Source organism: Neolamprologus brichardi, chromosome 5, assembly GCF_056152115.1.
Source record: "Neolamprologus brichardi isolate AB-2024 chromosome 5, ASM5615211v1, whole genome shotgun sequence".
In the NCBI taxonomy this organism is placed as follows: domain Eukaryota; kingdom Metazoa; phylum Chordata; class Actinopteri; order Cichliformes; family Cichlidae; genus Neolamprologus; species Neolamprologus brichardi.
The window spans coordinates 30201527-30227969 of record NC_142108.1 but is presented as its reverse complement, the minus strand read 5'-3'; the positions used below and the strand labels follow the sequence as shown (position 1 = coordinate 30227969).

General features: G+C 41.2%; 1 protein-coding gene across 7 annotated transcripts; it reads left to right on the top strand.

Moving 5' to 3' along the window:
• On the top strand, positions 1-24482 carry arhgap40 (Rho GTPase activating protein 40). 7 transcript variants are annotated; one of them, XM_087841009.1, is made up of 17 exons: positions 1-187; positions 2503-2583; positions 3286-3444; positions 9599-9825; positions 10710-10915; positions 11516-11588; positions 12329-12477; positions 13481-13646; positions 14101-14192; positions 14485-14562; positions 15786-15945; positions 16699-16781; positions 19297-19503; positions 20271-20411; positions 20847-20998; positions 21134-21189; positions 21686-24482. In XM_087841009.1, exons 4-17 carry the CDS (start codon positions 9618-9620, stop codon positions 21790-21792), a joined length of 1878 nt encoding a protein of 625 aa, XP_087697135.1. In that variant the 5' UTR covers positions 1-187; positions 2503-2583; positions 3286-3444; positions 9599-9617; the 3' UTR covers positions 21793-24482. The 7 variants fall into 7 exon arrangements, with proteins under 7 accessions (XP_087697135.1, XP_087697137.1, XP_087697134.1 ...); XM_087841011.1 differs by lacking the exon at positions 2503-2583; XM_087841008.1 differs by lacking the exon at positions 3286-3444.
• Positions 24483-26443: the final 1961 nt, after the last annotated feature.

Sequence of the window (26443 nt, the reverse complement as noted above, 5' to 3'; positions counted from 1 at the left end):
TGAGAAGGATAACGTGGACTGAAAGCGGAGGAGAGTGTAGCCTCGCTCATCTCATCCCGTCCCATCTGCTTGTTGTCATTATCACTCACAGAAAGACTCGCTGCTGCTGCTGGACTACATGGAAACACATTCTTTCCACGCTCGGTCGAGCCTTCGGACACCGGGGGCGTCGACTGCATTTTCACAGGTAAGGAAACCGGTTTTATTTGTTGGACGCGACGCTTTGTTTCCACTTAGCCACCTACCCCCCTTCTTTCTAGTTTGGCAAGCACGGTGATATTTTTTTCTGGTTAAAACACAAGTCTTATCCTACACAAAAAGGCAGTCTTTATTGAAAATATTTCTAGAGCTTTGTGCAATTTTTATATTGCATTCGCTTATAAAGGTTTCTGGTTGCTAGGGTCTCTGAACCTGTTACTATGGGCGTTTCCCGCCTCACGTGCAGCTGAGAGCCTGAGCCTATACAAAGCGTTGATTCCCCTAATTTTAATCACTGCATATTATGGTAGCAGTATGTTTTTGTTCATACTCTTTTTAGACAGTTTATAAAATCTAATATTGGAATATATTGATATGTGTTGAGGAGGATATTTTAGGCTTCATCTAAAAACCGCAGGTCCTGTGTTCAGTTATAGATAAACTATGTAGACACTTTCCAAATCACCTCAAACACATCCTTGGTGCTTCAGTAGTATTTTTTTATTTATTATGATCCCGATTAGTAGTCCCATAAACCTGTCCTAGTCTTCCTGGATTTTAGTTAAAACAGCATTACTTTAGGACAAAACAAACCACAACAACATGAGCAGTTCCAGCAAAAACAATTTTTAAAAAGTTACTTGTTTACATTTTAAATATTGATTTCAGTGTTAATTTAGTTATTAAGGGTGGATCAGTGTTTTCATTGCTTTACACAGTATTACTTCGGCTCTACTTAATGCAGCTGCATTGTAAATGTTTGTAGTGAGAGGCTATTTAATAACAAGCCTAACAAGTTCTTTTTTGGGGGGGGCGGGGTACGTAGAGTCTATCCTCCTTCAAAAAAAGGATAGTTGGTTAATTATCTGTTGCGGGAATTCCCTTGTTGTAGCAGTTAGCAATTATGTTAAGCATTCCCTATCACAAAATAACTTAAATAAGTAGAATACAGCTCAGTAAAGTGGAACACAATATGTTAAAACAAGTATGTAGAAACTAATTTGAAATCAGTACAGTGAAATATATTAAATTTAACAAACTTTTTGCTGTTGGTTTTCAAGTTAAGAAAAAAAATCTCTTTCAATCCATTGCTTTAGACTGGCATGTGTCTACAGTTTTGTGTACTGTAGTGGTAGACCCTTTAATATCCTGGGTTTTATGATTGCTATTCACATGGATAAAAAAATGTGGCCACTGTGAATGTTCTCTGTAAACAGGAACAATTTTTGCTGCACTGGTAAGAGATAATATCTGTAAAAGCTTGGCCAGTCGGTGTTTGCTTCCAGGTCCAAAGGGTAAGGGTAAGAGTCAGTGCAAAATACCTCTGTCTTGTAATCCACTTTAGCTCCATATGGCAGAGGAGAACGTATTCTAGCTTTCATTGCCATTAGCCTAAGCCCTGCTCTGCTCAGCGAACACATCTATGTTCTGGCAGCCTGTCTGTTTTCAATAGAGAGAATATAATGATGTCAAAGACTTGTTAAATATTAAGACTTATCCTTTGACATCTCATCGCTTCAGTCGTTGCCCTTTGCCAGCACCAGAGATGACAGTGTGTGTTTGTGAAAATGCTCAGTGAAAGAAATGCAGTCACTGAAATTGTTTTTTCTTTTTTAACCTGGTCAGGAGAGATCTGGTTGCATACTGCAGATCATGTTCCTGATCATTTATTGCGGTTATGATCGTGTAAGTGTAGGGTTTCAGGAAAACAATATCATTGTATGCTTTGTTGCCCTTTCACTGCCAATTTATGAAGTAGAACTGAATGTCAACATTGAAATACCTTGAGGCTGATCTTCTGTGTAGGGTGGGGAAAGAAGGAATCTTTTCTAAGAATGCAATCTGTTATCATAAGACTTAAGGTGATCATTATTTCTTCTGAACCAACCGGGCTTGTGCGTCTTTCATGCCAAGCATAGTCTCTTGAAGTTGTCTTTCATGTCAAGCATAGTCTCTTCAAGTTGTAAACACAGCAGAACTCGCCATAGTTAGTCCATGTAAGCCCAGCTTGCCTAAAATAAATCTTTCTAAAACCTCAATGAGCCAAATTGGAAATGCTTTACTAATTAACTGAAGCTGAACTGTTTCAGGTAACCTACTTTGAGTTCAATCATGCCATGAGAAGCAAAATAGAACAGCAAAGTAGTGCATGAGCCTCTGTAGAGTTTTAGTCTGACTTTTAAGGTTTTTACATTTGGTTCAGTCTCAGAGCTTCACCCAGGGACGCTGAGTGATGCATCGCTATGTTCATATGAGCAGATAATGAAAGCTTTTCCCCAACTCACTTCCCGTCTGTGCTTTCAGAAGGTCAACCACGCGGCCCCGATGACTTAGTGTGCCGAGCTAGTGTGGAATTCGATTGCTGCAGCTCAATTCTGCCCGTCTGTATGTATACAGTGAAAAAAGCATGTGCATGACTCATTTTTTTCCCCATCCAAGAAAGTGTTTTGTACATGTTCACCAAATGTTTGCCTCATTGGTTTCTGTGGAATTGTACTGGTTATGGTTGCTCTAATAAAAACATGCATGGGCTGCATGGTTATTTGATGATGCAGGTCACCACATCGCTTTGTTTCTGTGAGCTTCTGTGTCAGTAAATAAGCGAGCATGCATCTGATACTCGGCAGGTTTTTGACTTTGTGTGAATATAAGCTGTTCCCACTCGCACTGTGTCATCATTTGCTTGGATCTGGAGGTGTGGATGAGTCTGCCTCAGTCTGAGCTGCATGGCTATTTTAGTTTACATTTTTTTAGAATCTCTTAGCGTTTCCGTTAAGAGAATCTGAGCAGGACTTTGAAACTGATGTATTTTAATGGGAAAAGTCTTCTTAAATGGTCCAAATTCTTCCCTTGTATATTAATTGACGAAAATTTGTGTTCAGGATATGAAAACAAAAGAAAACGTTTGTCCAGAAACACAAATCTGTGGAAACAATCACTGTTTCACAATCATCTGTGAGGCTTTGTGGCTCTATAACCACATTTTATCCTTATCTGTCATCTTTTATCTTTGAATGTTTTTCTTCCCCACCTGTTTTCTCCTTCACTTCCCTGTCTTACTCCTCCCTTTCCCTCCGCTCCACAAAGGCTCAGTGGTCTGTTTGCCAAGAGTAGAAGAGAGCAGGGCATGAGGCTGAGCTGGCTGTCACATGCCATCTGCGGGGTCACGTGAAGACACGCCATCATGTTCTCTACTCTCCTTTTTTCCCTGGCGTATCTCTGAGCCAAGGAGGATTGGCAGATAAGGTGTGAAAGGGGCTTGAGTTCAGAGGAAAGACAGTCAGCAGTCACAGTCAAAGAAGACAGCCTGATTCTAACTTGCAATTTAGTGTCTACATAATTTTATTATTGTCTTACAATATAAAGCGCCTTGAGATGACTGTTGTTGTGATTTAGTGTTATATTGTTATTGAATTGAATTTAAATAGTTTAGTAAATCAAATACAGAAAGAGGGACCTCAGAGACTTCAGGTTGGCGTATTAAAATAAACAAAGAAAAATAAGGAGTGTGTTAGCGTCAGCACAGAGCGGATGAGAAAGGTAGAATCTGAAGAGGTGTCCCTGCGGTCTTCAATTTGTTTTTGTCTTGTTAAACACAAACTGAGTTTTGACAGTCACTGGGACCACTGCCAAGCGCTGAGATGCCAGTAACACAGAACGTGTATCAGACCCGCCAGGTAAACTGTCAACAGGAGGACGTCGTGTGTTGATTGACTACATTGACTTGACATGTTTATTGGAGTAGACACGGAAGCTGTTCGGTGGGTGAACATTCTTGTACAGGAACTCAACACTACAAAAATCTAAATGAGCACCTATTTCATTATTTTTACACCACACCTCACTTTTATGTAGGCTAAATGTTGATGGATGGGCGGCGATGTAGTGGTTAGGACTGTCCGCTCACAGCCTAACAATTGCAAGTCCAAAGACATGCATGTTAGTTAGACATGCAGGAAGTTAGTTTTCTGGAAGGTTCTTCTATGTTTAACATAACTGACGCATATAGGAGTCCCACGTTATGTCATAGCCGTCTCTACATTTCTCAGAAGAACCATTAAATGACGAGCATCTGTGTCTCTAATTGTTTTTTGTGCTCAGGGCTAAAGGACAAGTTAAAGGCACAGTTTTGCAGATTCCTATGCTTGGGTTTAAGTGAATATTATAAAGGATGTTTCACATTTTTCTTTGTTCCAGTAAATGATGTAGCTCCAGCACAAGTTAATCCAAAACTTAATTCCATTAAGACAAACATGTTACTTTCTGTGCTACATCCATTTGTTCAGCCCACCAGCTCGAGCGCCGTCCCTAAAAACCATTCAGATGGTATCTCTCCTCTGTCTGTCCCAGCCCCGTCAGCTATTCAACCAGTCAGCTTCTAGCCTTGCCGAGCCCCCCACGGCGACCTCCTTTCCTGCCTCAGGATGCAAAATAGTGACGTTTCTGCCAGCACAGTCAGACTGTCCTTGTTCTAATGTGTTTGTGCATTGAGGAGATTACAAGGAAACAGCTTGCCAGGGGCAGGCAGCTGCTGTTTCCTACAGCTTGCAGCAGTTTCGGGGGACAACAGCAGGATGCCATGGGGGAGAAGCGGCTCGGCGGCCCTGCTGCTGTTCTCTGGCAGGGTTATTGGGCGATACAAGGCCAGGTAGGATTAGGTTGTCGGGGTCTGCTGAGGCTTGCGGCTCAACTCTAAGCCAGCTGAAATGTGGTGTCACTTTTGTTTGTGTGTCTTTGATTGAAAATTTTGTTTTGCTTTTCTTTATTTTTCCCTTTTTGAAGAAGTTAAAACATATAACTTTATTGATGGATTCATATTTATTATTTGGACAAATAATAAATAACATTTTGTTTCTTTATGCGCCTTGAGGCGACTTTTGTTGTGATTTGGCGCTATATAAATAAAATTGAATTGAATTGAATTGAATTGAATTGAATTGAATTGAATTCTCTGTGCACCTCGGTGGTAGGTGAATCTCTGTTCTGGTGTGCTTTTTTGTAAGATGTAGGTGCTTTATAGATCTGCTACATGCGTTTGTGATTTTCCATGTCTTACATGCTGGGATGACTTAGGAAAAAAAGCATTTGCTCAAGGCTGTGTGAGCTAATTGTCGCATTTTCTGCACTCTAAGAGGCTTTCAGTAGAATTCAGCTATAAAGAAGAAACACTGTGTTACTACACAGACCTCTTTTTCAGTGGATTGCAGTATTCCTTCACCAGAGTTGTTGTTGGGGTTACTTTGTGTTTCCCACCATGAAGGTAGACAACAGGGTCACGTTTTGTCCATTCTTCTCTCAGAGTGGATGGCTTCCTGTTGATACTCTGTCTTAATAGGAGGTCTATTCAACAAAGAACAATTACAGCTGCATGACATTTTCAGTATTCCTTTTTTAGCATTAGTATGAAGCATGTTCTTTGTTTTGTGGCCGAGCTACGTGGCTTGCTGGCAAGCTGAGGAGTGTTATTACCCGATTTAAAATTAAACAATGATTCTTTTCCTCCTGGTTCTTGAGTCAGCGTGGGAGAAAAATTCAAAGCTAGCTTTATTCCTCTTTATAATCCCTCATCTGAGGGGAGTTAGAGGTATTTTTAGCTTGAGTCCTGCAGTTTGTATGAGTCTTTGCACAAATTCAGAACACAGCAGGCATGGCAACCTTAATGTATGAGGATATTTCTTCAAGCTTTTATTAAAACAAACAAATATATAATCTATCAGTAGACAATATAAAAATGTTTTAGGCCCCTTCCCCCTCATTTACCAGGTGTTTGTGTATTTACGTCCCCAGCTGATATGTAGGACATCAGCATGACAATAGAGTATTGATAGAGCGAGGATGAGTCACTGATTGAGTGAGGCCTTTGGGGGTTACATACTCACAGGCAATGTTGACAGACCTGTTGCACTTGAGAAACTTGAGAAACTTTCACTTTATGTTCCTCGTACTCTGTTGTGCGCACATACAGCACACACATCATATCCTGTGGTCACATTACAGTCATTCTTTTTCTGATGTTTACTCATGCCCAAGTATGCAGTTGAAGGAATGCGTCTTTCTTCTACATATAAGGTATAATTTGATGCAACCTACTGCATCATTAGCTGTCTGACCGCACGTTTGTGAAATTTGTCAACACTTTACAGCTGTTTTTCTTTTTTTTTTTTAAAAAAGGGGGGAAAAACTCATCATTAGAAACATTTGATTTAATTATTTCTGGTCACATACATTCATATGAAGAGGGGATTAAAGTGCTTCATCTGGCCATCTAAGAATCCTTGATTAATGAGCTTAACAAATGTTGTCAGGCTTATGCTCAAAGGTCAGTAAAGTGTCTGAAGTGCTATAAACATGTGATACAACATAAAACAAGTAAGCTTTTGCTCAAGGGTTCATTGTTTCTGTCCACATAGACTACTACTGTCCTAAAACAATGACTGTTTTGTGGTTCTGGGTAAGCATTTTAGCCAGGTTTTGAAATGTGACAGGTCATAGATGTCAGTTTGAACCAGCAGGGAAGAAGATGGCAGTCAGGCGTATAAGGCAGGGCGCGTCACCTCGGAGTAACATGGGAGGGGACAGGTGTGAGTGATGTCTAGATGCTCACGGAAGTCGTCACTCCCTCTTGCATTCCTGCTCGAGCCTAGAAACATGCCACACAGCCTTGAGCCACACTAAAGACACTTCCTGTCACCTTACAAGAAACTAGAGCTGCGGACAGATTTGCTTCGCTCTCACAAAGTGTTCATCAACTGGGACTGGATAAAGCTAGATTTTGTGCAAGACTCTAATTCCTGGATTTCTTTAGCAGTGTGGATATGGGTGGTAGAGCAGAAGTAGTGGCGAGCAGGTTCATGTCCAGCATGCCCAGTACGCATTTTTCACGCTCCACACCGAGCCGCTTAAGGCTCCGTCCACAGACTCCATGGAAGGGCAAGCGCGTGAAGATATCCTTTCACAAGATGAAAGCCAGGTAGGTGTGTGAGAGTTAGAGACGGAGCTGGCTCACAAGAGCTTTGGTGAAGGTTTGGAGTGCTTTCTGTTCTTGAAGAGAAGGAGTGCAAATGACAGGTTCTGCGGTAAAAATATCAAAAAGTTCTGTGAGGTTACGGTAGATTTACTTTTCGTTGAGAAGTCTGTACTTACAGAAGAGTTTTAAAAAGGTGACTCTCTTTAGATTTTTATCCCAACATGTATCACATGTGCTAACTGTGTCACAGCTTACAGTCATTTGTGAGATATAAATGAGTTTCACCTGGGTCACATATGAACTTCCAGGTTCGTATGTGATGGTTTTCATAGCTGCATGTGAGTAATATAATGAAGCAGCTTTTGTGTGAACAATAGCCTTTATTACATCACTGATTATTTATTTCATGGATGTATCATTATTCGCTTTATGGTCAAACTAACATTCATACTCCTATTGGCTGGAGAGTTTTGATCAGCTTCTATAAAGTATCTTTAATTATTAATTTATTCATTTAAATCTGAGTGGAGCTGGTAGAGGTAGGTGTTACCAAGATGGTGTGTATTATCTAACTCTCGAACAACTGAAAATTAGTCATCAGGGGAGACGGGAATATGTAACTGTCAAAGTTAACACATATGCCAGACATCTGCTTCTCAAGCACTTGCAAACTGCATAAAAGAGTTGGTCTCTGGCATGCTTTGTGGTATTTTCCATTGTTTTCTGATCGTTATCAGCAGACAAACGCATTATTGAAGGCTTGTTGCCAGGATCACTGAAACTATAAAACTGTTGGGTTAGGGGCGATCGTGGCTCAAGAGTTAGTAGTTCGTCTTGTAATCGGAAGGTTGCCTGTTCGAGCCCTGGCTCCGACAGTCTCGGTCGTTGTGTCCTTGGGCAAGACACTTCACCCGTTGCCTACTGGTGGTGGTCAGAGGGCCCGGTGGCGCCAGTGTTCGGCAGCCTCGCCTCTGTCAGTGCGCCCCAGGGCAGCTGTGGCTACAATGTAGCTGCCATCACCAGTGTGTGAATGTGTGGATGACTGAATGTGTAAAGCGCTTTGGGGTCCATAGGGACTAAGAAAAGGGCTATACAAATACAGGCCATTTTACCATTTACTATCAATCTGTGAAGGTGGATTTATGCATCATTTTTCACAATTAATTTAATGTCTGTTGTAAATAATTCATGATCTGGATTCTTCACGGTTGTGATATATTTTGGGAAGAAACATTATTGGGAAATGTTCCTAAAATTGCTGAAATATTTGAGATTTTCCATTGAAATTCATTGGATTAGGGTAGGTATTGTCAGCTAGTCTGTATCCTAGTGTACTGTATGTGTGTTGGAATGTAGCCTCACTAGTTTCGAGATCAGAAAACAAATGGCAAGAGGCCATTTGTTTCACAAATCTCTGTGGAGCTGTTACTTAATACAATTTGACAATTACGAAAAATAATTTTTATTTTAATTCAGTAGAACCACTTCTAATAATAATCTGTTTTGCAAGAAATGAACCGATCATTGAAAATCTGTTGAAACTCACACCTCTGCCACCACCACCCGAGCCCCGCCTCCTCTGAAACTGGTTAGGAACACTACAGCACAATATGGAACAAAACTAACCAGACCTTGCTTTTGTTGACTGGTGGCTGATGTGGGCATCTGTGAGGAACATTTCGATAAGCTCACCAGAATTACAGCTGAAAGTATGACGAGTATTTTCTGATAAATATTACTTAATGATAAGCCACCAGGCATTCCACAGACATTCCCCAGCATGCTTTGGTATGAGTTTTAACATATGGTAACTTGGAGAATGTGACCAGGCTGCACACCAATGGAGTGAATCATTGATGTGCAGTCAGGCTGCTTCCTGACTACCTACTTCGCTGGGTCACATTTAATACTGGAGGGTGCAAGTGCATCTGCCAGCAGAGTGTGTCCTATTGTTGACACAGAGCAGAAACCCTTGTTTTTCAGTTCTGTGCAGGAAATACAGGCTGCTTTTCCTCGCACGTGTACGGAAAGGAGACTCCGATCAGATTTATTCATTATAGAGCTGCATATTTGGTCTTCCATTGTTAGTATGTGACATTCACAGAAGGGCGTAACCCTGAGGAAAGCAGATTTCACATTGTTACAGTGACATCTAGTGGATTTGTAGGGTACTTTGCCTCCGGGCCACATTTCACAAGAACAATAGAGACCCCCCTTTGTGTCCATTTGCGCCGGCTCTCTCCACACTTCTGCCCTCCCTCCATCCCACTCCTTTTGTTTCTCCATCTCTCTGGGCTCTTCCGGAGGATTCGCCCTCCCTGCACCACCCCAGTCTTTGCCATTCATCCTGCGTTTGTATGTGCCTTTGTGTTTCTATCCATTTGTTTGCATGCATGCGTGTGATTTCTTTACGTGTGTGTATGTCTGCACCAGAGATCCCAGCCCCACCGAGATGAGCGTGGAGCCTTGGGCCAGCCCGCAGGACCAGGCAGCCGCTGAACTCTCTCACAGCGAACACACGGACACGCCGCCCTCTCAGGATCAGGAGCAGCGCCCTGATAAACTCTGCCTGGACTCGTTCTGGAGTGAGGTTGAGAATATCCAACAGGGGAGTGGCTACGCAGACGACTGCAGCAGGAGAGATTCGAAACACTCCGAAGGTAAATACTGCAGACCCTGCACTGATTGAGGAGTGATGTAAAGAAAGAGCTGAAAAAGACACTCTTTAGTTTATGTGATAGCATTATAAACATTTAGTGCTTAAAGCAGCTGCTAGTGAAGAGTCTCCATGAAATGATGCATTAGCCATGGCAACATATCAGGTTTCTCTCATGCAGCAAAGTAGCGCTCGTCACCATGACAACACCATCAAACAGTCTGTGGCAGAGACTGTTTTATATGCAGGAGCCAAATAGCCATTCATGAATATTGACTTCTAATAGGAGTGCTTTTTTTGTTATGCCCATTCAGATGATCTGATTGTGTTAATTCAGTGGATCCTTTTCATGTCACGTTGTAATAGGGGTGCTCTTTTAATTTTGCTACTAATGAATAGTGAGCGTGTGTTCAGTTTTATGTTTCTTATGGCTGAACATTCACTAACTGCTGTGTTAAGTGTTGAAGAGCAATTGTTTTAAACTTCACACTCAGCCTAAGTTATCATTTTAAAGCCTTTGGACCACCTACAGTTGTTTATACTTCAAGTTTAGTTATTATAGATCACTTAGACTGCAGCCAACTGAGTGAACTGTTGGCCTTGTAATATGTTCCCTATTTAGAATTATGGATATAAAGAGAAGTTTCATTAAAGTTTTTATTTAATCTATTGGATTGGTTTCCTGGTACCCAATTTTTAAGCAAATATTACCAAGTAGTGTTCTAGTAAAGCTACATAGTTAGTTGTAGTAATTTAGTATTATTTGAAATACACAAAACTGCTTCAGAGTTAATAGGGTTGAGTCATTCTGCATGTTTAAATGCATTTTATCCACGTCATGTCGTTGTTGGTGTTTTTACATCCCAGCGTTATATTTACGTGTTTCAGAAGGAGAGCAGGAGGAGCAGTGGTTGGCCGATGCTGGCTTGTCAACCCTCATCAGTGAGGACACTGAGACAGTAGACAAAACTGCCCTGCTGTCCACGCTGACCAAGACGCAGGCTGAAGCCGTTAAGCGTCGAGTAGAGACCTACACGCTCCGCAAACGGAACAAGCCGCCACCGCGTGACGTTCGCGACATATTCAGCTCACAGGTCAGGATGCTCAAATACTGAACCCTTGACTGTATCTGAAGAAGGAAATTGTGCGGTAATGATTGTTTTACATCGTAGAATATCAGCCACTAATTAAAGGAAAGCAGGTAATTTGCATGCAGCTTTTCTTGATACATGCACGTCAGCTGGTTTCCCGGGTTTCTGGTTTCAGCACTGCTGCAGAAACTGTGTGAAAGTTACTGCAAGTGCAGAATATCTGTTTCTCATGCGTTAGATTATACAGTAAAATGTAAGAGACTCAGTTCCCAGGTAGCTGTCGTGACACATTCAGGGTCTTCTATTGTTCCAGCGATGCTGTCTTGTTTGATGGAAGAACTGATCTGTCACAATGAAAGCAAATCACATGTAAAGGCCATGCTTTGTCCTCAGAGACAGCCTTAGAGGGGAACAGAGACACTGTTCTTCTGATCCTTATCAGTGCTGTATCAAAGGAAACACCCTGCACAGACCACGTCCCTTCACTTAGTGGACACAATTAAACACACACTTCATTCCCAGGGGTAGAGAACACACATAACACTGATATTTATTAGTGTGACTTATTGTGGAAACTAACATGTCCGTGATCTTCCTCTACAGACCCTCGAGTCTCAGCATAGTGAAGACCCAGCCCAAAACAGCATGGCATCGGTAGCCAAGTCACCTTTATCAGGTAAGAGCTGCTCACCGTACTTTAAAAAATTACTAAAGGGAATAACAAAGTGGTGGAGGCACTCTTTAGTCTATTCTAAAACGCTGGCTGAAGTCATTTCAGTAAAATAATTTAATCAAACTTTTCTTTGAGTACCTGACTCAAACCAACCCTTTGTTTGGATTTTCCATCACCATTGTGTCATTTTGATAATGACTCACATGTTTAACTGCAGTAGATGATGAAATCAGGTGAGCTTTGGATTTCTGGGGGCCTGACGAAGGTAGCTCAGGCCACGGCTGCGTCATCTGTTTTCTCATTGGTTCATATTAATCCCTGGATAACCACTGGCCTTTGCTTAATGCTGCCTGTGTGTATTGCTTTGCCAACTTGACAATCCTGTTTCTCATTTTTCATTTTTTCAAAAGTATTGAACACATGTGACATCTGATAGCGAGGAACAGTCATGATTAGCACAATAGCATACTTGTCTTACAGATGAACTTTTGGCACAGTTAAAGGTGTTGTGACGTCAGTTTTTATGTGCTAATGCAAGGATTAGTTTCCCTGATTTAGCAGATAAGACACAAAGTCTGTTCACAGAACATTTCCTCATATCAGGGCTTCCTGTACATTTTTGTCCTTATCTTTCTTTTCTTCATATTATACATTCACAGGTTTGTTTTGTGACATTTCTACAGTGGTCTTGCCTGATTGAACTAATAGACCGGTGTTTGTTTATGGAAATGTTTTCTGCTCAGCTGTGACCCCAGAGCATCAGCGAGGTACTCCCAAAGATGAATACTTCATCACTGATGTGGCTTATTGCGAACAGGCCGTCATCCTCATCAAACAAGCCAAACTGCCACAGAATAACAGCCAGCGCAGGAAGGAGGACGGCACCCTGCCCGTAAGCACCCAAACAGTTTTCACCTCTCACACTCATTTTCTAGGACAGCTGCAGCTTTCAGAAGACTTCTGGGGGTTTAAATATGTTGCTTTCTGCTTTATAAATGTTCTGGTGATAAAATATATCTACTTGTACATTTATTTCTTTTGTTAAGAAAAACTGTTGGCAGAAAAGATTTCAAAAGAATAAGAGAGTGCTAGTAACAGCGTGATTTGTGCATCAAGTGGGCAGTTTAATTCAATTTAAGCTTAGCTGATGAGCGGCTTGTTTCACTCAAACCTTCATGAAGATAAATGACAAGAACAGATTTTTTCTAAATGTCACAGCATGTTTTGCAGAAAGCTTTTAAGTCTTACAACATCTTGAGACCTCAAATATTCAACAGCATCACCAACCGACAGGCTGTTATTAGAAAAAAAAAACAGTAATTACAACTATATAAGAAAAAAATCAAGGGGTGAGGGCCACACTAACAGAAACCAGTGTACGTTTCAGTCGCTGATTGGATTAAGACTTTCATGTAAAACCACATGCACACAAACACACACACACAAATGTTATTATAAGCCATTTGCAACAATCAGCGCTCTGCTGTTGCTTAGATAACAGGGTTAAGGAGATAAGGAATGATGGAATTAGCCAGAAACAAAAGGAGAGTTGTTGTGTCACAGAGTCCAGCAGCTTTATTTTTCTATTTCAGGCTGAATAAGTTTGCTCTGAAAAAGGGCAGAATTAGTGGTTTTAATTAGTGAGGTTGCATGTACTAACACACTACATAGAGATAAACGTATGTAAAGTACATTATAATTACTGTATTATTTACAGAAATTAATTTGCATGTCATGTTTGTTCTTTTTATTTTTCCACTTTCCTTTTCTTTCATTCTTTTCCCCCCTCTTTGTACATTTTCTGTATTCTCTCCCTCTTCACCTCCACTTTCTAACTTTCAACTGCACTCTGGCCCCCTTCTGCTTTTCCTCTCCTTCCACTATCGCCTCCCCAGCGGGTCATCTGCCCCAAGTGCCGTCTAGGAGTGACTCGTATTCAAGATCTCTCCCACGCTGACATGAAGAAGGTGCGTCAGTTGGCTCTCATCGACATGACGGCGCTGTGCGACCTCCTAGAGCTGGAGGTCAAAAGGCACAAAACTGGCAAGAGGAAAAACCCAGGTGTGATTTTGTTCACCATCAGGTCATTACAGGAAAAGCACACATAGAAATGTTTGAGGCATACTGTGAGGGTAGAAGCTTTAAAAATAAACACACTGGAGAGAAATTAATGATTTTAACTGTATGTTGTGTGTTTAGATTTTGCCATCTATATGAACCTGACAGCTTTTTCAGTTAACTAGTTTAACAGTGGTCGTGTCCGGTGTACTGACGAGTTGAGTATATTCAAAATCTTTTTTACATTCACACAGAATAGCATGAAAAACTAGACTAAACTGTGGTTACATATTCTTTAGAAACAATCAGTCATAAATAACCTTCAAAAATGTGGGTTAGCAACAGTATAGCAAAACCGTGACCCGTCTCACACAAAACGTTGAGATTTTGCCCCGTTTCTGTTCAGGCCAGATGTTTAAATGAGGGCAGGCATGACTGACTCTTTGGTCTTTCACAGAGAGCCCGCTCTTTGGAGTCCCACTGGCCACGCTACTGGAGAACGATCAGAAACTGAAGCCCAGCACTTCGATTCCTCTCTTGCTGCAGGAAGTAAGAACTCTGAAAAATATCTGTGTCATGGGTCCTAAACGACATACATACTGTTTGTGCATATTGTGTTCTATATATGATGTTTATGATTCAAATCTGTTGATCACACAAACTTCACAAACGTCTTCGAATCAAAATCAGAAAACAGGCCCCGTGTCCTCTGCATCTGAAACACTTTGACCACACCCTGTTTGTAGCAGCAGTTACTGAGTATAACCAGCAGAGGTGATCGAGAGATTCTTATCTACTGATGCTCAACTCTGCTGACGTCTTTCTCTCTCTCTCTCTGCAGTTGTTGTCATTTCTGGAGAAAAAGGGAATCGATTCGGAGGGGATTCTTCGTGTTCCAGGATCTCAGTCCAGAATCAAGGTACAAGAGCAGGGTCTACACACCTCATTACTGTAATAAATAACTGGATGTTTAAAGCAAAAAATAAATAAATTTCAAACCAGCCGAAATATTGACACTGTAAAATGTCAGAAATTCCAGATCAATAGAGGAAAATCAAATGGCTTCTGCCGACTTTAACTACAGCTGACATTTAGAAAAACAAGGTCCAATGAGACAAAATCGATACTGCTTTTGCAGCTGCCGGTGTAACGTATTTAATTTCTTACACACTCAGGTGACGGTGAATCAATTAAATATCAGCAGCCACTAGAGGGTGCCAGTTAGCTCTAGAGAAGGAAAAACAGCTAGAACAGATTCTGTGGTTGATAACAGCGATTACACAGAGAGATGTAACTGGATGGGTATTTGTTGAGTTTATTGTTTTGGCAGCAAATCAAACAGTTAAAATGTATTAATGCATTTAATGCTTACACAGCGTGACCCACCGGCGTCCACTGGCATTTGGTGTTTTGATTTCTGCTAAGGAAGACTGAAATACTAACACATGAGTCCAAAATGCAAAAAGTACAAAGACCATCTGACTAAGATGAAGAGAGGAATATATACTTGGTGACTGGAAACAAGGCACAGGTGGGAATGATTAAACAGGTGAAACTAATGAGGGCGAGGCAGACAGTCATAAAGGAGGGACAGGAACTAAAACAGGAAGTAACCAAAAAGAGTAACTTACAGTGAAACATGAAGACAGAGACGGGGAACACAGATTAAGATGAACAAAATTAGCACAAACATTATTCTATGAAAGTTTAACAAAATTAATTTGATTGAAATTATAAATGGATTTTAGTTTGTCTAGTCATCCAGTTGGTCCTGTTACATATTTTCTGCATGACTTTTCAAACACAATTAGAGCTAAAAATAGAAAAATGTTTGCAGCCTTACACAAGCCACAAATAAAGACTGTTGTCAGTTAAATGTGCACATATACAGATGCACTTGTGATGAAAGTACATGAAACACCTTTGACACCTTTGTTCTGAGGTCCATCATCATGAATACATAATTTATTACTATACGGGTTTTAAATGCATACAGGTCAATGTGCTTTCAAATTGTCAACGCTGAGTTATGCTGAAAATTTTAAACGATGACTGATCCTCGACATTATCTGTGCCGGGTCGATAGTTTGAATCAACATTTATGTCACGTAGCTCTTAAACCGCCGTCTTTTGTGTCTGCAGCTGCTGCAGCAGAACTTGGAGGCCAACTTCTACTCACGGCATGTCAGATGGGATGAAGTGAGTCCGAACGACGCCGCTGCACTGCTCAAGAAGTTCATCCGGGAGCTGCCCGCTCCTCTGCTCACCGCGGAGTACCTCAACAACTTTAGCGCCGTCAGGGGTCAGTCAAGACTAAGTGACAGCTCTTGCTGGATGCATTTGTGTTATATTTATGGCACAGTGTTGTATAACTAAGTAATTTGGATTGGACGAGAACTGTGTCTGATGTTTGTATTAATCCTTAAAGGTTTTCATTTTTAGGACAGGGCTTTATATTTACAGTGCAGCCATACAGTCAATCAGCATTTCACCGCTAAAGTACCCGAGTATAACTTGATTCATTCATTGTTGCCAGGTTGTATCAAATTACTGTACAGAGCATCAGCTCTTCTTCCCCTCCTCTTCGCACTAATCTGCTGCCCACTTTCGCAGACAGCTCAGCAGGATTCACATCATAATTATCGAAGTCGCTTCACCTCGACGGCAGCGCCGTGTGACACTTATCTATTCTACTCTGGCTGAAAAATTAAAATTAAGATGAACAAGTTGATACCATTTTAGGAAGTATCCCTGCACTGCCACAAATACATGTGCAGTGACACAGCTGTACTGTAGATCAGTGCATATGCATTAGTTTCACTTTAATAAAAATACAGATTGATATTAATAGAATCTAGCTGGGGTGTAGCTTGCGAGGAGGATCACTGCAATGATGAATGATGTGCGACCGCAGAGACATAAGCTAACAAACCTAATGGCCACCTGTCACACTGTCATTAATCCTTAGACATACCATTATTCTTTGTCAAAGAGAGGAAATGAATTACGTGTGCGTGTGTGTGTGTGTGTCTTACCTACTTGTTTCTTCTTTTAGAAATCACAGAGCTGAAACAGAAACTCCACATGCTGAACCTGCTCATCCTGCTGCTGCCCGAGCCCAACAGAAACACACTAAAGGTAAAGACAACACAACACAGACACAAACAGTGAGTCGTGCTCTCAGACGCAGTAAAGCCTTTTTGTTCTGGCAGCAATCCGTGCAGCTCCTTATTGTGGGCTTGTTCGATAATGGAATATGACTTTTCTGTTCACATACCACCTTTGTGCTTTTTATTTACTATGTTTACTCACTTTAACCTGTTATGATTTCGTTTAGGAGCACAGCTAAAACAGATCATTTTGATATATGTTAAGTCAAAGTCAAACTTTGTCTTTACTCAAAAACGAGAAAAGTTCTTTTGACGGCATAAATATTAATAACTGTATATTGTTTTGTGCTAAAGGACTCATATAGTTTTAATTCTTTAGTCACATTTTTTAATACTTGCAGCAACATTTCCAAAAAAGTTGTAATGCTGCACAACATGTAAATAAAATAACAGGAACAATGATTTAATCATTTGGTACTATATTTTAAACAGAAAATGTTCATCAAAGCAAATTTCATCAAAGCATTTAGAGATTCAGTGGCTTGCTTTAAAGAAAATAAAATGCTGTAATCTTCATGCAGTACTGCATTAAAAACAGACACAAGTCTGTCCTGGAGGTCGGTGCGTGGGCTCAGGAATACTTAGTAGGTGAACGCTGTCGGATAACTTGATATCCAACAAGTCCAGTTAAACCTCTGGATCAGAGCTCATGTAAGATGTGCTTTGGAAGAACATCAGGAAGAACACTCGCTTATTATTAGCACTCAGATCAAAGGTCAGAATGTGTGAAAGCTTCACATCTGTCTCATTAATGCTGAACAGCAGTGTTGGTCAAGTTACTTGAAAAAAGCAATCTTCCCCAAAAAAGTAATCCCATTACTTTACTGATTACTTATTTTCAAAAGTAATTAGTTACTTATTTACTTTAAAAAAAAAATACAACCTGAATAGGTAAAAAAGCGATAGATCTTTCAGCCCAATTCTATTTTTTCTGCATAACCCATCATATAAAATGTAATCAAATGAAAAAGTCTCTTTTTGAAACTAGTTTTATTAGTTTTAATCTTTTAAATTTACGCATGAAGCAAACAGTAAATTATATGCAACATTCTCTGACTGGAAGAAATTTGTTTAACATTTAAAACTATTTTCTGCACATTCCAGCATATAAAATAAAATATTTTTTGTGTGTTTACACTCACTCTTTCAAATAAATGCACGTAAAACACAGCAGAAAAGAAATAAAATCAAAGACTCAGCGGTCCTGTTGCTCTATTTTCACCTGTATAGCAGGCGGAGGTTTACCCTGGTGCAGGTGAGCCGCAGCGGTCAGCGGAAGGATCTGGGAGTTTCACATTCCCGTGGCAGCGTACTGTCGGTGCTTTAGTTTAGGTTTTTTTCGCTGTAAAAAGAAGTTTTCTTCCCACGCAGTGAGCAGCAGACGCTAATGTTTTTGTCACTTTTTACGGAATCAAACTCAAAGTAAGGTCAGTACGTCCACGCTTTAAACGCTGCACGTCATACTCTCCGCCGCATTCGTTATATTATCCGTTGTTGATCTGCACACAGCTGTTGCTACGAACGTCGCACTCGCTTACGTCATTGTCTTGGGACACTCGCAAAAAACTCCCGTTTTTAGTAACGCAGTAACGCAGCGTGCTTACAGGAAAGTAACAGTAATCTAAATACCTTTTTTGCAATAGTAATCCCTTCCTTTACTCGTTACTTGACAAAAGTAATCGGATTACTGCAAAGCGTTACTATTAACCCGTTACTGCCCATCTCTACTGAACAGTAAATACATTTAAGGATTCTCTCTTTCTCGGGAAAAGCCTTATATTATTTTATTTTTTATCAAGATGATACTAAACCACCTTCTGCATTGAATTAATCTTTTAATGTTAATCAAGTTTCAAGTGTTTTTGTAGTGTTACATTGTTCCTTTCACTTGCATGCACATGAAGAAGATCTCCAAGTTTCAGAGCCAAGTTCAAAGTGTAAAACACTACATGAATGTTACAGAATTTGTGAATGACCCCAGGTGTTAAAACTGTACTTGTGAACAACAGGCTCTGCCACGTTTGATGTCACACTCTACAGACTCTACTTAGATTTTCCACAAATGTATCCAGGATGACACTTGACCAAAAGCACTGTTTCATAACAAATTACTGTATTGCTCTGCTCCTATTCCACATTTTAAACACTCTGCTCTGTTATATAACCGCTTGCATTAACCATGACTCATTTTCACTAAACACAAGTATGCAGTCATCTCCATTTATAGCGACCAGGAGCTTAAAAGCCACCTGAACTAATTACTTTGACTCCAGCGTCACAGCTGAAACTTTCTGTGCATTAGCATACTTCTCAGCAGAGGTGTTGCAGATGATTCATTCACTGTAATCATTCACTTCATCGTATTTTGTCCTGCATCTAAGTGCTCTCTATTCGTTTTGAAAGACATTTAGCAATAGATCAGTGCATTAAAGCTCCGAGCTTTAACAAAAGGAAACCTGTATCTGCATCCGTGTTTGCTTTAGGCTCTGCTGGAGTTCCTCAGTAAGGTGGTCTCCAAGGAAAAGAAGAACAGGATGAACTTGTGGGCCGTCGCAACCATCATGGCTCCCAACCTGTTCCTGCATAAGGCCGTCCCAAGCAGACTAACTGAGGGTGGAGAGAAAGGACAGGCGGAGAAGGCGGCGGATGTTATGAGGCTCCTCATCCGCTACCAGGACCTGCTCTGGACGGTAGGACAGAGATCTGAACCTGCAGCTCCTGAGCCACATGCAACTCCTTTTGTCGATCTCCATAAACATTTACATTTTTGATTTATTGTTGTTGCACGTGATTCTTTAAATTCTCAAAATGTAGTAATATGCAGCCTATACACCAATAAGCCAATAGTATCGTAATAAACTAGTATTCTGCAAACTAAAATGTGCATGAAAGCTTATGTTACTGCTGGCCTGCTTGGTCTGATGCTGGACTGGAGTCCAAATCAACCAAAAATCTGATTTTGCAGCTGGTACACTTCTAAAGTGTTGTCTTCATTATCATTGTGGGCTAATTTTAATCAAAATCATTGCACAAACACAGGCAGGACTCAGAGCCGACGTAACTTTCTAGCTGGTCAGTTTTAAGCAGTAGCTATTTTTCCTCAACTTCTAAAGAAAATGATTGTGTTTTGTATTTTCACCCCCTGCAGAGTAGTCTTGTGGTAAAATAGTTTAATTATTTGCACCTTTTGGGCTCATTTGTACCTAATAGACTGTGTTACGTCCCTTTATAAGTCCCAAATGTGTTTTGAAGCTCCACGCAGATGTTTTTGTAGGGATAGGTTGCCAACTCCTGCTGTATTTACTTCACAAGTTTAATTGGTTTGACAAGGTCACTATAGAAACTTCCAGAGTGAGGCTGTGTTTTTGTTTTTTTCCTGCCAAACAGTGTGTGAATATTTCTTGGCATGAGAAATGTACTCGTCACAAATATTGTGTCATGTTGCTCCTCTCTCCAGATCCCTAATTTCCTCATGAGCCAGGTGCGTAGGCTGAACGAGAACAGCAACCGGCGTTACCAGTTATACGATCGTCGCTTCAAGAACCTGCTGAGAAAGATTCACACGGACAGCAGGGAAAAACCGGAGAAAAACTCCGAGGTGAGCTGGTGTCACTGCTTCTTTCACTAGAGACGCTGCATGCCAGGCCCAAAGGACCATTTGACATATGAGTATTAGAAACTTTCAGTTCAGACTGATGAGAAACTGGATGTTAAGGGTTTTCTTTTTTGGTTTTTAAGACAACAGAGTAGGTTTCAGCTGGTGGTGGAGCCGGACAGATTTCTGACATAAGCCGGTTTGGGATGAACAAGTGCACCATGTTTGTGGGAACTTCTACAGTGAACTGTTTTAGCAGTTCCCTAAATTCCCTTTGTAGAAAGAGAGGCATAAGTGTTCAGCTACTGAGAAATCAATTTCAAATACAATAACTGTGGGACTTTATACTATATAAGTATCGATGCGTTTGATATTCAAAGTTATTCCAGATGATGACCAAACAGGAAGAATAAATTGTGCTCTTTTTGGGTCCTGCAGCCACATCGTACAGTGAAAATCCAGGTTGGAGAACTGGAAAGCAGCACGATGGATTATCAGCTTAACTTAAATTCAAGAGCCTCCGACCTTCTCGCCCAGTTTTACCGCCAGTTCCTCAGAAGCCCTGAAAATGGAAAAGGCAAAATGCGCAGGTATGATATCACAATATAAAAAAATGTTTTTAATGCATCCAGCTGTGTTGCACGAATCTGTCTGCTCATACATGTGATTAGTTAAAAACAAAAACAGACCCTGATGCATGGTGTCGCGTGCGTGTCTCTCAACAGGAACGGCTCGGTGGCGCATTCCGACTGCGCCCTGTACGAAGTGGGCGGGAATATCGGTGAGTGAAAGTGTTCTCCGACCGGTGCGGCGCTGACATTTGCGTGTCTTTCTGCTCACTGAGCCCACGAGTGTAGCAAGGTCTTACGTAATGAAGTGTACAAGCGCCAAAGAGACACGAGCAGTGCATCTGCAGTTATCAGAGCAGACAAATGCTTATTACACACATGTCTGCGCGCTCACATGAGAGCTGACACAGTACAAGCGAAACTTTTTGTAATCTGCACTACTTTTGTGGTCGAAAAACTCTAATCTTTATGCTTTAATACAAGTACAAGGATTAGAATTGATTAAGAGTCAGCACATTCATAATCAGCTGACAGAAAAATGGGTAGAAACCATAGAGATGATATAAACAAGTTCATATTCTTTTTTTGTTAAAGGAAAAACAAAATCATTATGAACATTTTTGTAGTGATCCATGCCATAATTGTTTGATCAATAAATTAATTAATTGATATGTCTTGAAGTTCACTTTTTCTGTGTTATTTCTGCAGGTGAGCACTGCCTAGATCCAGACACACACCTTCTAGATTTGTACAACAGCAATCCTGGAGGAGAGTGGATCATCAAAAGGAGACCCAGCGGCAGCAGGGGGCTGTGATGGATGGACTGAACGAAAACTCAGTTTCAGACTAAACATAAAGGCATCAAGGTCTACGGAAAAATCAAATCCACACAGCCATCACTTCTTCATGTCCTGTTCATCCCGTGAGCAACAAGCGAGAGGGAGACAGATGGAGGAAGCGGGAACGGATAGATGGAGAATCTGCCTGGAGCAGAGCCTAAAAACTGTCTGCGATCACATGAACACACACTACACTCTGTCTTTCTCTTCCTGCCTCTCTCCATCTTCTTCTTTTCCCTTCGCTACATCATTTCTCTCCTGCGTTGCAACGCTGAGAGCCTAAAGCTGCCGACGCGACTCATTACTTCCAACAGAGAACCTGCTGCACAGAAAAGAGGAGAGCGACCGGCTGGACAGTTTGCTTCGCCATCTTTTCTCTCAAGCAATCGTATCCAACCATGAGCGAGCAGATGGGGATGCAGAGCACCTCTGGCTATAGAGAGCTCACCCCCTCTGTCAGGCCAGCATCTGCTCCACAAAAGTGTTTTTCTATCATGACTTATCAGGGCTTTGTAAAAAGATCAAACATGATACAAGAGTTTTATGTGCATGTTTGAAGAAAATGTATTGTCTAATGCTAAAAGTCAGCGTAAATATTTGCCCGCCTGCATCTCCAGTGATTAAGCTATTATTACATCATCATCTCCAGTGTTACCACTGCTCAGTCACTTGGATACCCTGGATATTCAAGTATTCAGTGAACAAGGACACATGTAGCAGGTCAACTTTCAGTCTTATTATGAAATTCTGGATTTCTCAACTTTTATCCTAAAAAAATAGTTGACCATGAAGTAATACATGAGGTGCTCCATACCTTGATTTCTTTGTTCACCCACCAGTGTTACTTTACCATAAATCAGGAGAAACACAGCTTTTAAAAGCTGATTTCTTTATTCTTCTATCCTGACTTAAGCAGCAAGTTTTCCTATTTACATTCTCTTTACATCTAGAGCTACTCGTAACCTCGTGTAAACAAATTTGAACATAAAACCCTTGGATCATTTTTTTGAAACAAAAATAATGAGAAAACAGCAGCATGAAAGAAGACACTGGGCACTTGCTGGAGCAGAAGCTAACCTGGAAACAGACAGTTGATCCAGATCGATCCAGATCGATTCTGCAGCTTTGATGACTTAAGTAAACAAAGATGGAGGTTTGTCGGTGTCAACTCCCTTCTTCACCTGTGCCATTCAATGAGGGAAAGAGACCCTGATGAACTGATATCCCTTTATCTGTGAAACCCTGCGATCTCCTGGGCATTAAAATTAAAGAAAAATCCTCAGACTTCCTGAGCTGCACAGAGCAGCGCTCAAAGAGACTCTCTTGGACACCACGAGATTTGGTGTTGCGACCTCAAGGACAGTGACTGTACCGCTAAAGGGAGTTGTAAAGGACACACAGTGAAGCTGGTCTTCTCGTCTTTTTTTAAAAAAAACACACGAATGAAGGCGAAAATGAGCAAAGTGACTCAAGGGGTGTACCGGGATTATTATTATTATTATTATTATTATTATTATTATTATTATTATTATTATTATTGTTATTATTTATATGAATGTAATACCGTTGTTGCTTCTTATTCAGTGAGTATTGTGTAGGATAGCGAGACTCAGTGTAACAGTATGATGTGTTAAGCTGCCCATACTCGGTGTGGGAGTTTGCAGTGTTTGTGCTCATAATTGTTCGTATGCTGGCGTTTTTTTAATGGATCTCTTTACATCTGTTAGTAGGAGAAGTTGTATAAATATGGCTCGTTCATACACACTTTAAGGATAACTCTCTGCAGTAGGACTGTTTGTTGTGAGGCTACTCGAAGCTTTTTCCGAACACAGTCGAGCAGCAGATGAATGTATTTAATATTTTGTACCGATCGCCAGATGCGAATCGTTTGCTCCTCGCAGACGGAGCCATGTTGGTGCGCCGCGGCCATTTTGTGGGAAGCGTTTCACACTCTCCACTCGATAGACGGGGTAATGACAGCCGGCCCGCACCCGACATCTATCACCGCCCTCCCCTCCATCTCTGTCGCTTCCCTGTAATGGACCATAATGGCAGCGCAGCATCAGAAATGCACACGGAGGAATCGCATTTCTTTGATAAAGCAGAACGTAATAAATGGGCGTTATAAATTCTGCTGCCCTGGACCTGATGACAGCAGTGTGTGTGCGTGAGTGTGTGTGCATGCACGTGTGTGATCAGCTTCATTACACAAGTCCAATTGGCCCGTCCCAGGGTCCCAGGCACAGTTCAGTGCCTCGGCACAAAGCGAGCTGATGAAACTGCCTTCTGCTGACAATCAGGAGAACTAGGTCACCTCTGAAGCAGCATCCCGGAGGGCGAGCACCCTGAGGAGCAGAGCACGTGGACACGCATTGTCTAAACACACACGCTGAACAACAGCGTAAACGGGGGCACAGGTTCACACTGCAGCAGCTTTCTATGATCTATGTTTGTATGTGAATGTATTTGTGTGCGTGTGTGTGTGTGAGAGAGAAGACGCTTCCTCTCTGAAACAGTGTTATCTGTGTGATTACCCAGGGACTCTCACACAACTACATGAAGGCCATTTACAGTTTTTAATATACCTGTGAAAATATTTCTTTTCCGTAGAAAGAAAAACTTTTGAAAAACGTTCCCTTTTTTTTGGTCAATAAATGTGAATCTCATGTTGTGTGAAGCATGATTTATTTTTTCAATATGAGTTAATGGCTGTCGGAAAGATTGCATCAACAAACGCATCATTCATCAGCACTACAGTTACAACTGCCACCTGTCATCCATTCCCTGTGCGCTTATGCACCAGCAGAAAACAAACCATAGACACGTGTGTGAAAACAGAGAAAATCTGGTGGTGAAGCATTCGTTTAATCTGCTGCAATAATCAATAGAGAGATTAACCTGGTAATGTGGGCGCGCGAAGAGGCCAGAGCTGCTCTGTTCCTTGATTAATCATCACCAGCTCGCCTAGAAAAACCATTTACGACTAAGTGCCTCATCAACTTCGATTATTCAAGGTCTCAGCGTGTCCAAAAGGGCGCGTGGAACACAAAAAGAGCAAAACTGATGTATCATATACTGTTCGATCATTCATTCTTCCAGTTTTGGCTTGCAGAAAATTTGATTTTAAAGATGCATTTTATATTTTTGGAGATAAATATTAAGCTTCCACAACAGCAGATGGAGTTCGTTGTCTTATTATTGTATAAGTTTGTGATGCCAATGTAAGTGTGTAGAAGATATCTTGACAATTGGGATTTTTAAAACAAAATCTAAAAGAAAATGACAAATATTTCACACATAATCCCCCTTCAGACCCTACTTTTCTGAGAATGTGCTGTGTGTTTGGTTCCTTTTCAAGCCCCATTCACTCATTTCTGACAACAAGGAAAAAAAAAAATCAGACACAGCAGCCAGCCTGCCAGACGTAGGCCCCTTTGGCCTGCTCCAGATCTAAATTACTGTAATCAGCGGATGAATAGCAATCAGCAGCCTTGTATGAGCTGCTGGCAGAACGCCTGACCCCCGGCTCTCTGCACCAATCAGACCGCCGCATCCCATTCACATCTAATCATGACGTGCGCTCAGAGCTCGCCACTTCCCTCACAGTTGATGGAGGAAGCACTCTTCTCCTCCTTTTTATCTTTTTGTGTCAGGTTGACCGGATTGAAGAGGGGATGACAGTTTTAAATGAAGCTCCTTCCTGTGCTTACGTGGTGGCAGCCACGGTTTCCCTCCTGGCACTGGCTGTAGAGGAGCCACCACCAATGACAGCTGACAATTTGCACAAAAAAGTAAAAGTTTTTTTTCAAATCCTGCTAATGATGAGTTCAAGTGAAGCAGGAAACAGCATTGCTCTAAAATTAACAGGTTTACGGGATTGCAGCTCGTCCTGATTGGAACAGGATGAGCGAGCGGAGAGTTTGAGCCAGAAGAAAACCTCACAGTCCTGATTACAGGTTTAAACCGGCTGAGTTAGAGTCAAGTATTGCTCGCTGTGAGTCAGGGCCTTAAACACCACTGTGTTGCCTTCGGTAATGCGGGGGCTTTATTGAGTTGAGGAGTACGTTTTATGTGACAAATTACACATTTAAAAAACACAGCTGAAAGGTTTCTGGAGCTCAAATTAAGGCCTTTTAATCATTTCTATATTTAAACAAACAGCAAAAGCAAAGAACAGATGTTACTCAAATGACTCCCAAAGAGAAAAGCAAATATTATTATTATATTGAAGCCAGTATTTCTCTTATATGTCATATATTTGCATGGCAGCATGTTTAGCCTTCAACAGCAGAGCTTTTTTTCAAAAAATGACTGAACAAATTTTATTTTGGTAAAACCAGAACCACAATAATCAGACTTTACGGAGCCCCGCAGGGGACATGGGAGAAAAAAAATTAAGACGGACTTTTGCGAGATCTCGCAAAACAAACTCGGGATCTCGCAAAAGTTTTAGCCGCATTCTTCGGAGGCCGCCAGCTCGACGCCGACCGTGATGGTCGAGGCACGATGTGCCGGGAAAGCGGTGTTCCTCCCGGCTGTAGTAGGTCCCGACCTCCCGTTAGCTTCGAGCTAGTGGATGTCAGATCTCCGAAAACGTCGGAGCACTTTTTGATGTCTTGTAAACCTA

What these genes read in the sequence shown, in the direction of transcription:
- arhgap40 (XM_087841006.1), top strand. Translation starts at nt 7,014, where the DNA reads ATGGGTGGTAGAGCAGAAGTAGTGGCGAGCAGGTTCATGTCCAGCATG. An exon ending in TGGCAAGAGGAAAAACCCAG is followed by an intron (nt 13,647 to 14,100) that starts GTGTGATTTTGT and finishes GGTCTTTCACAG; the next exon opens with AGAGCCCGCTCTTTGGAGTC. An exon ending in CCAACAGAAACACACTAAAG is followed by an intron (nt 16,782 to 19,296) that starts GTAAAGACAACA and finishes TGTTTGCTTTAG; the next exon opens with GCTCTGCTGGAGTTCCTCAG.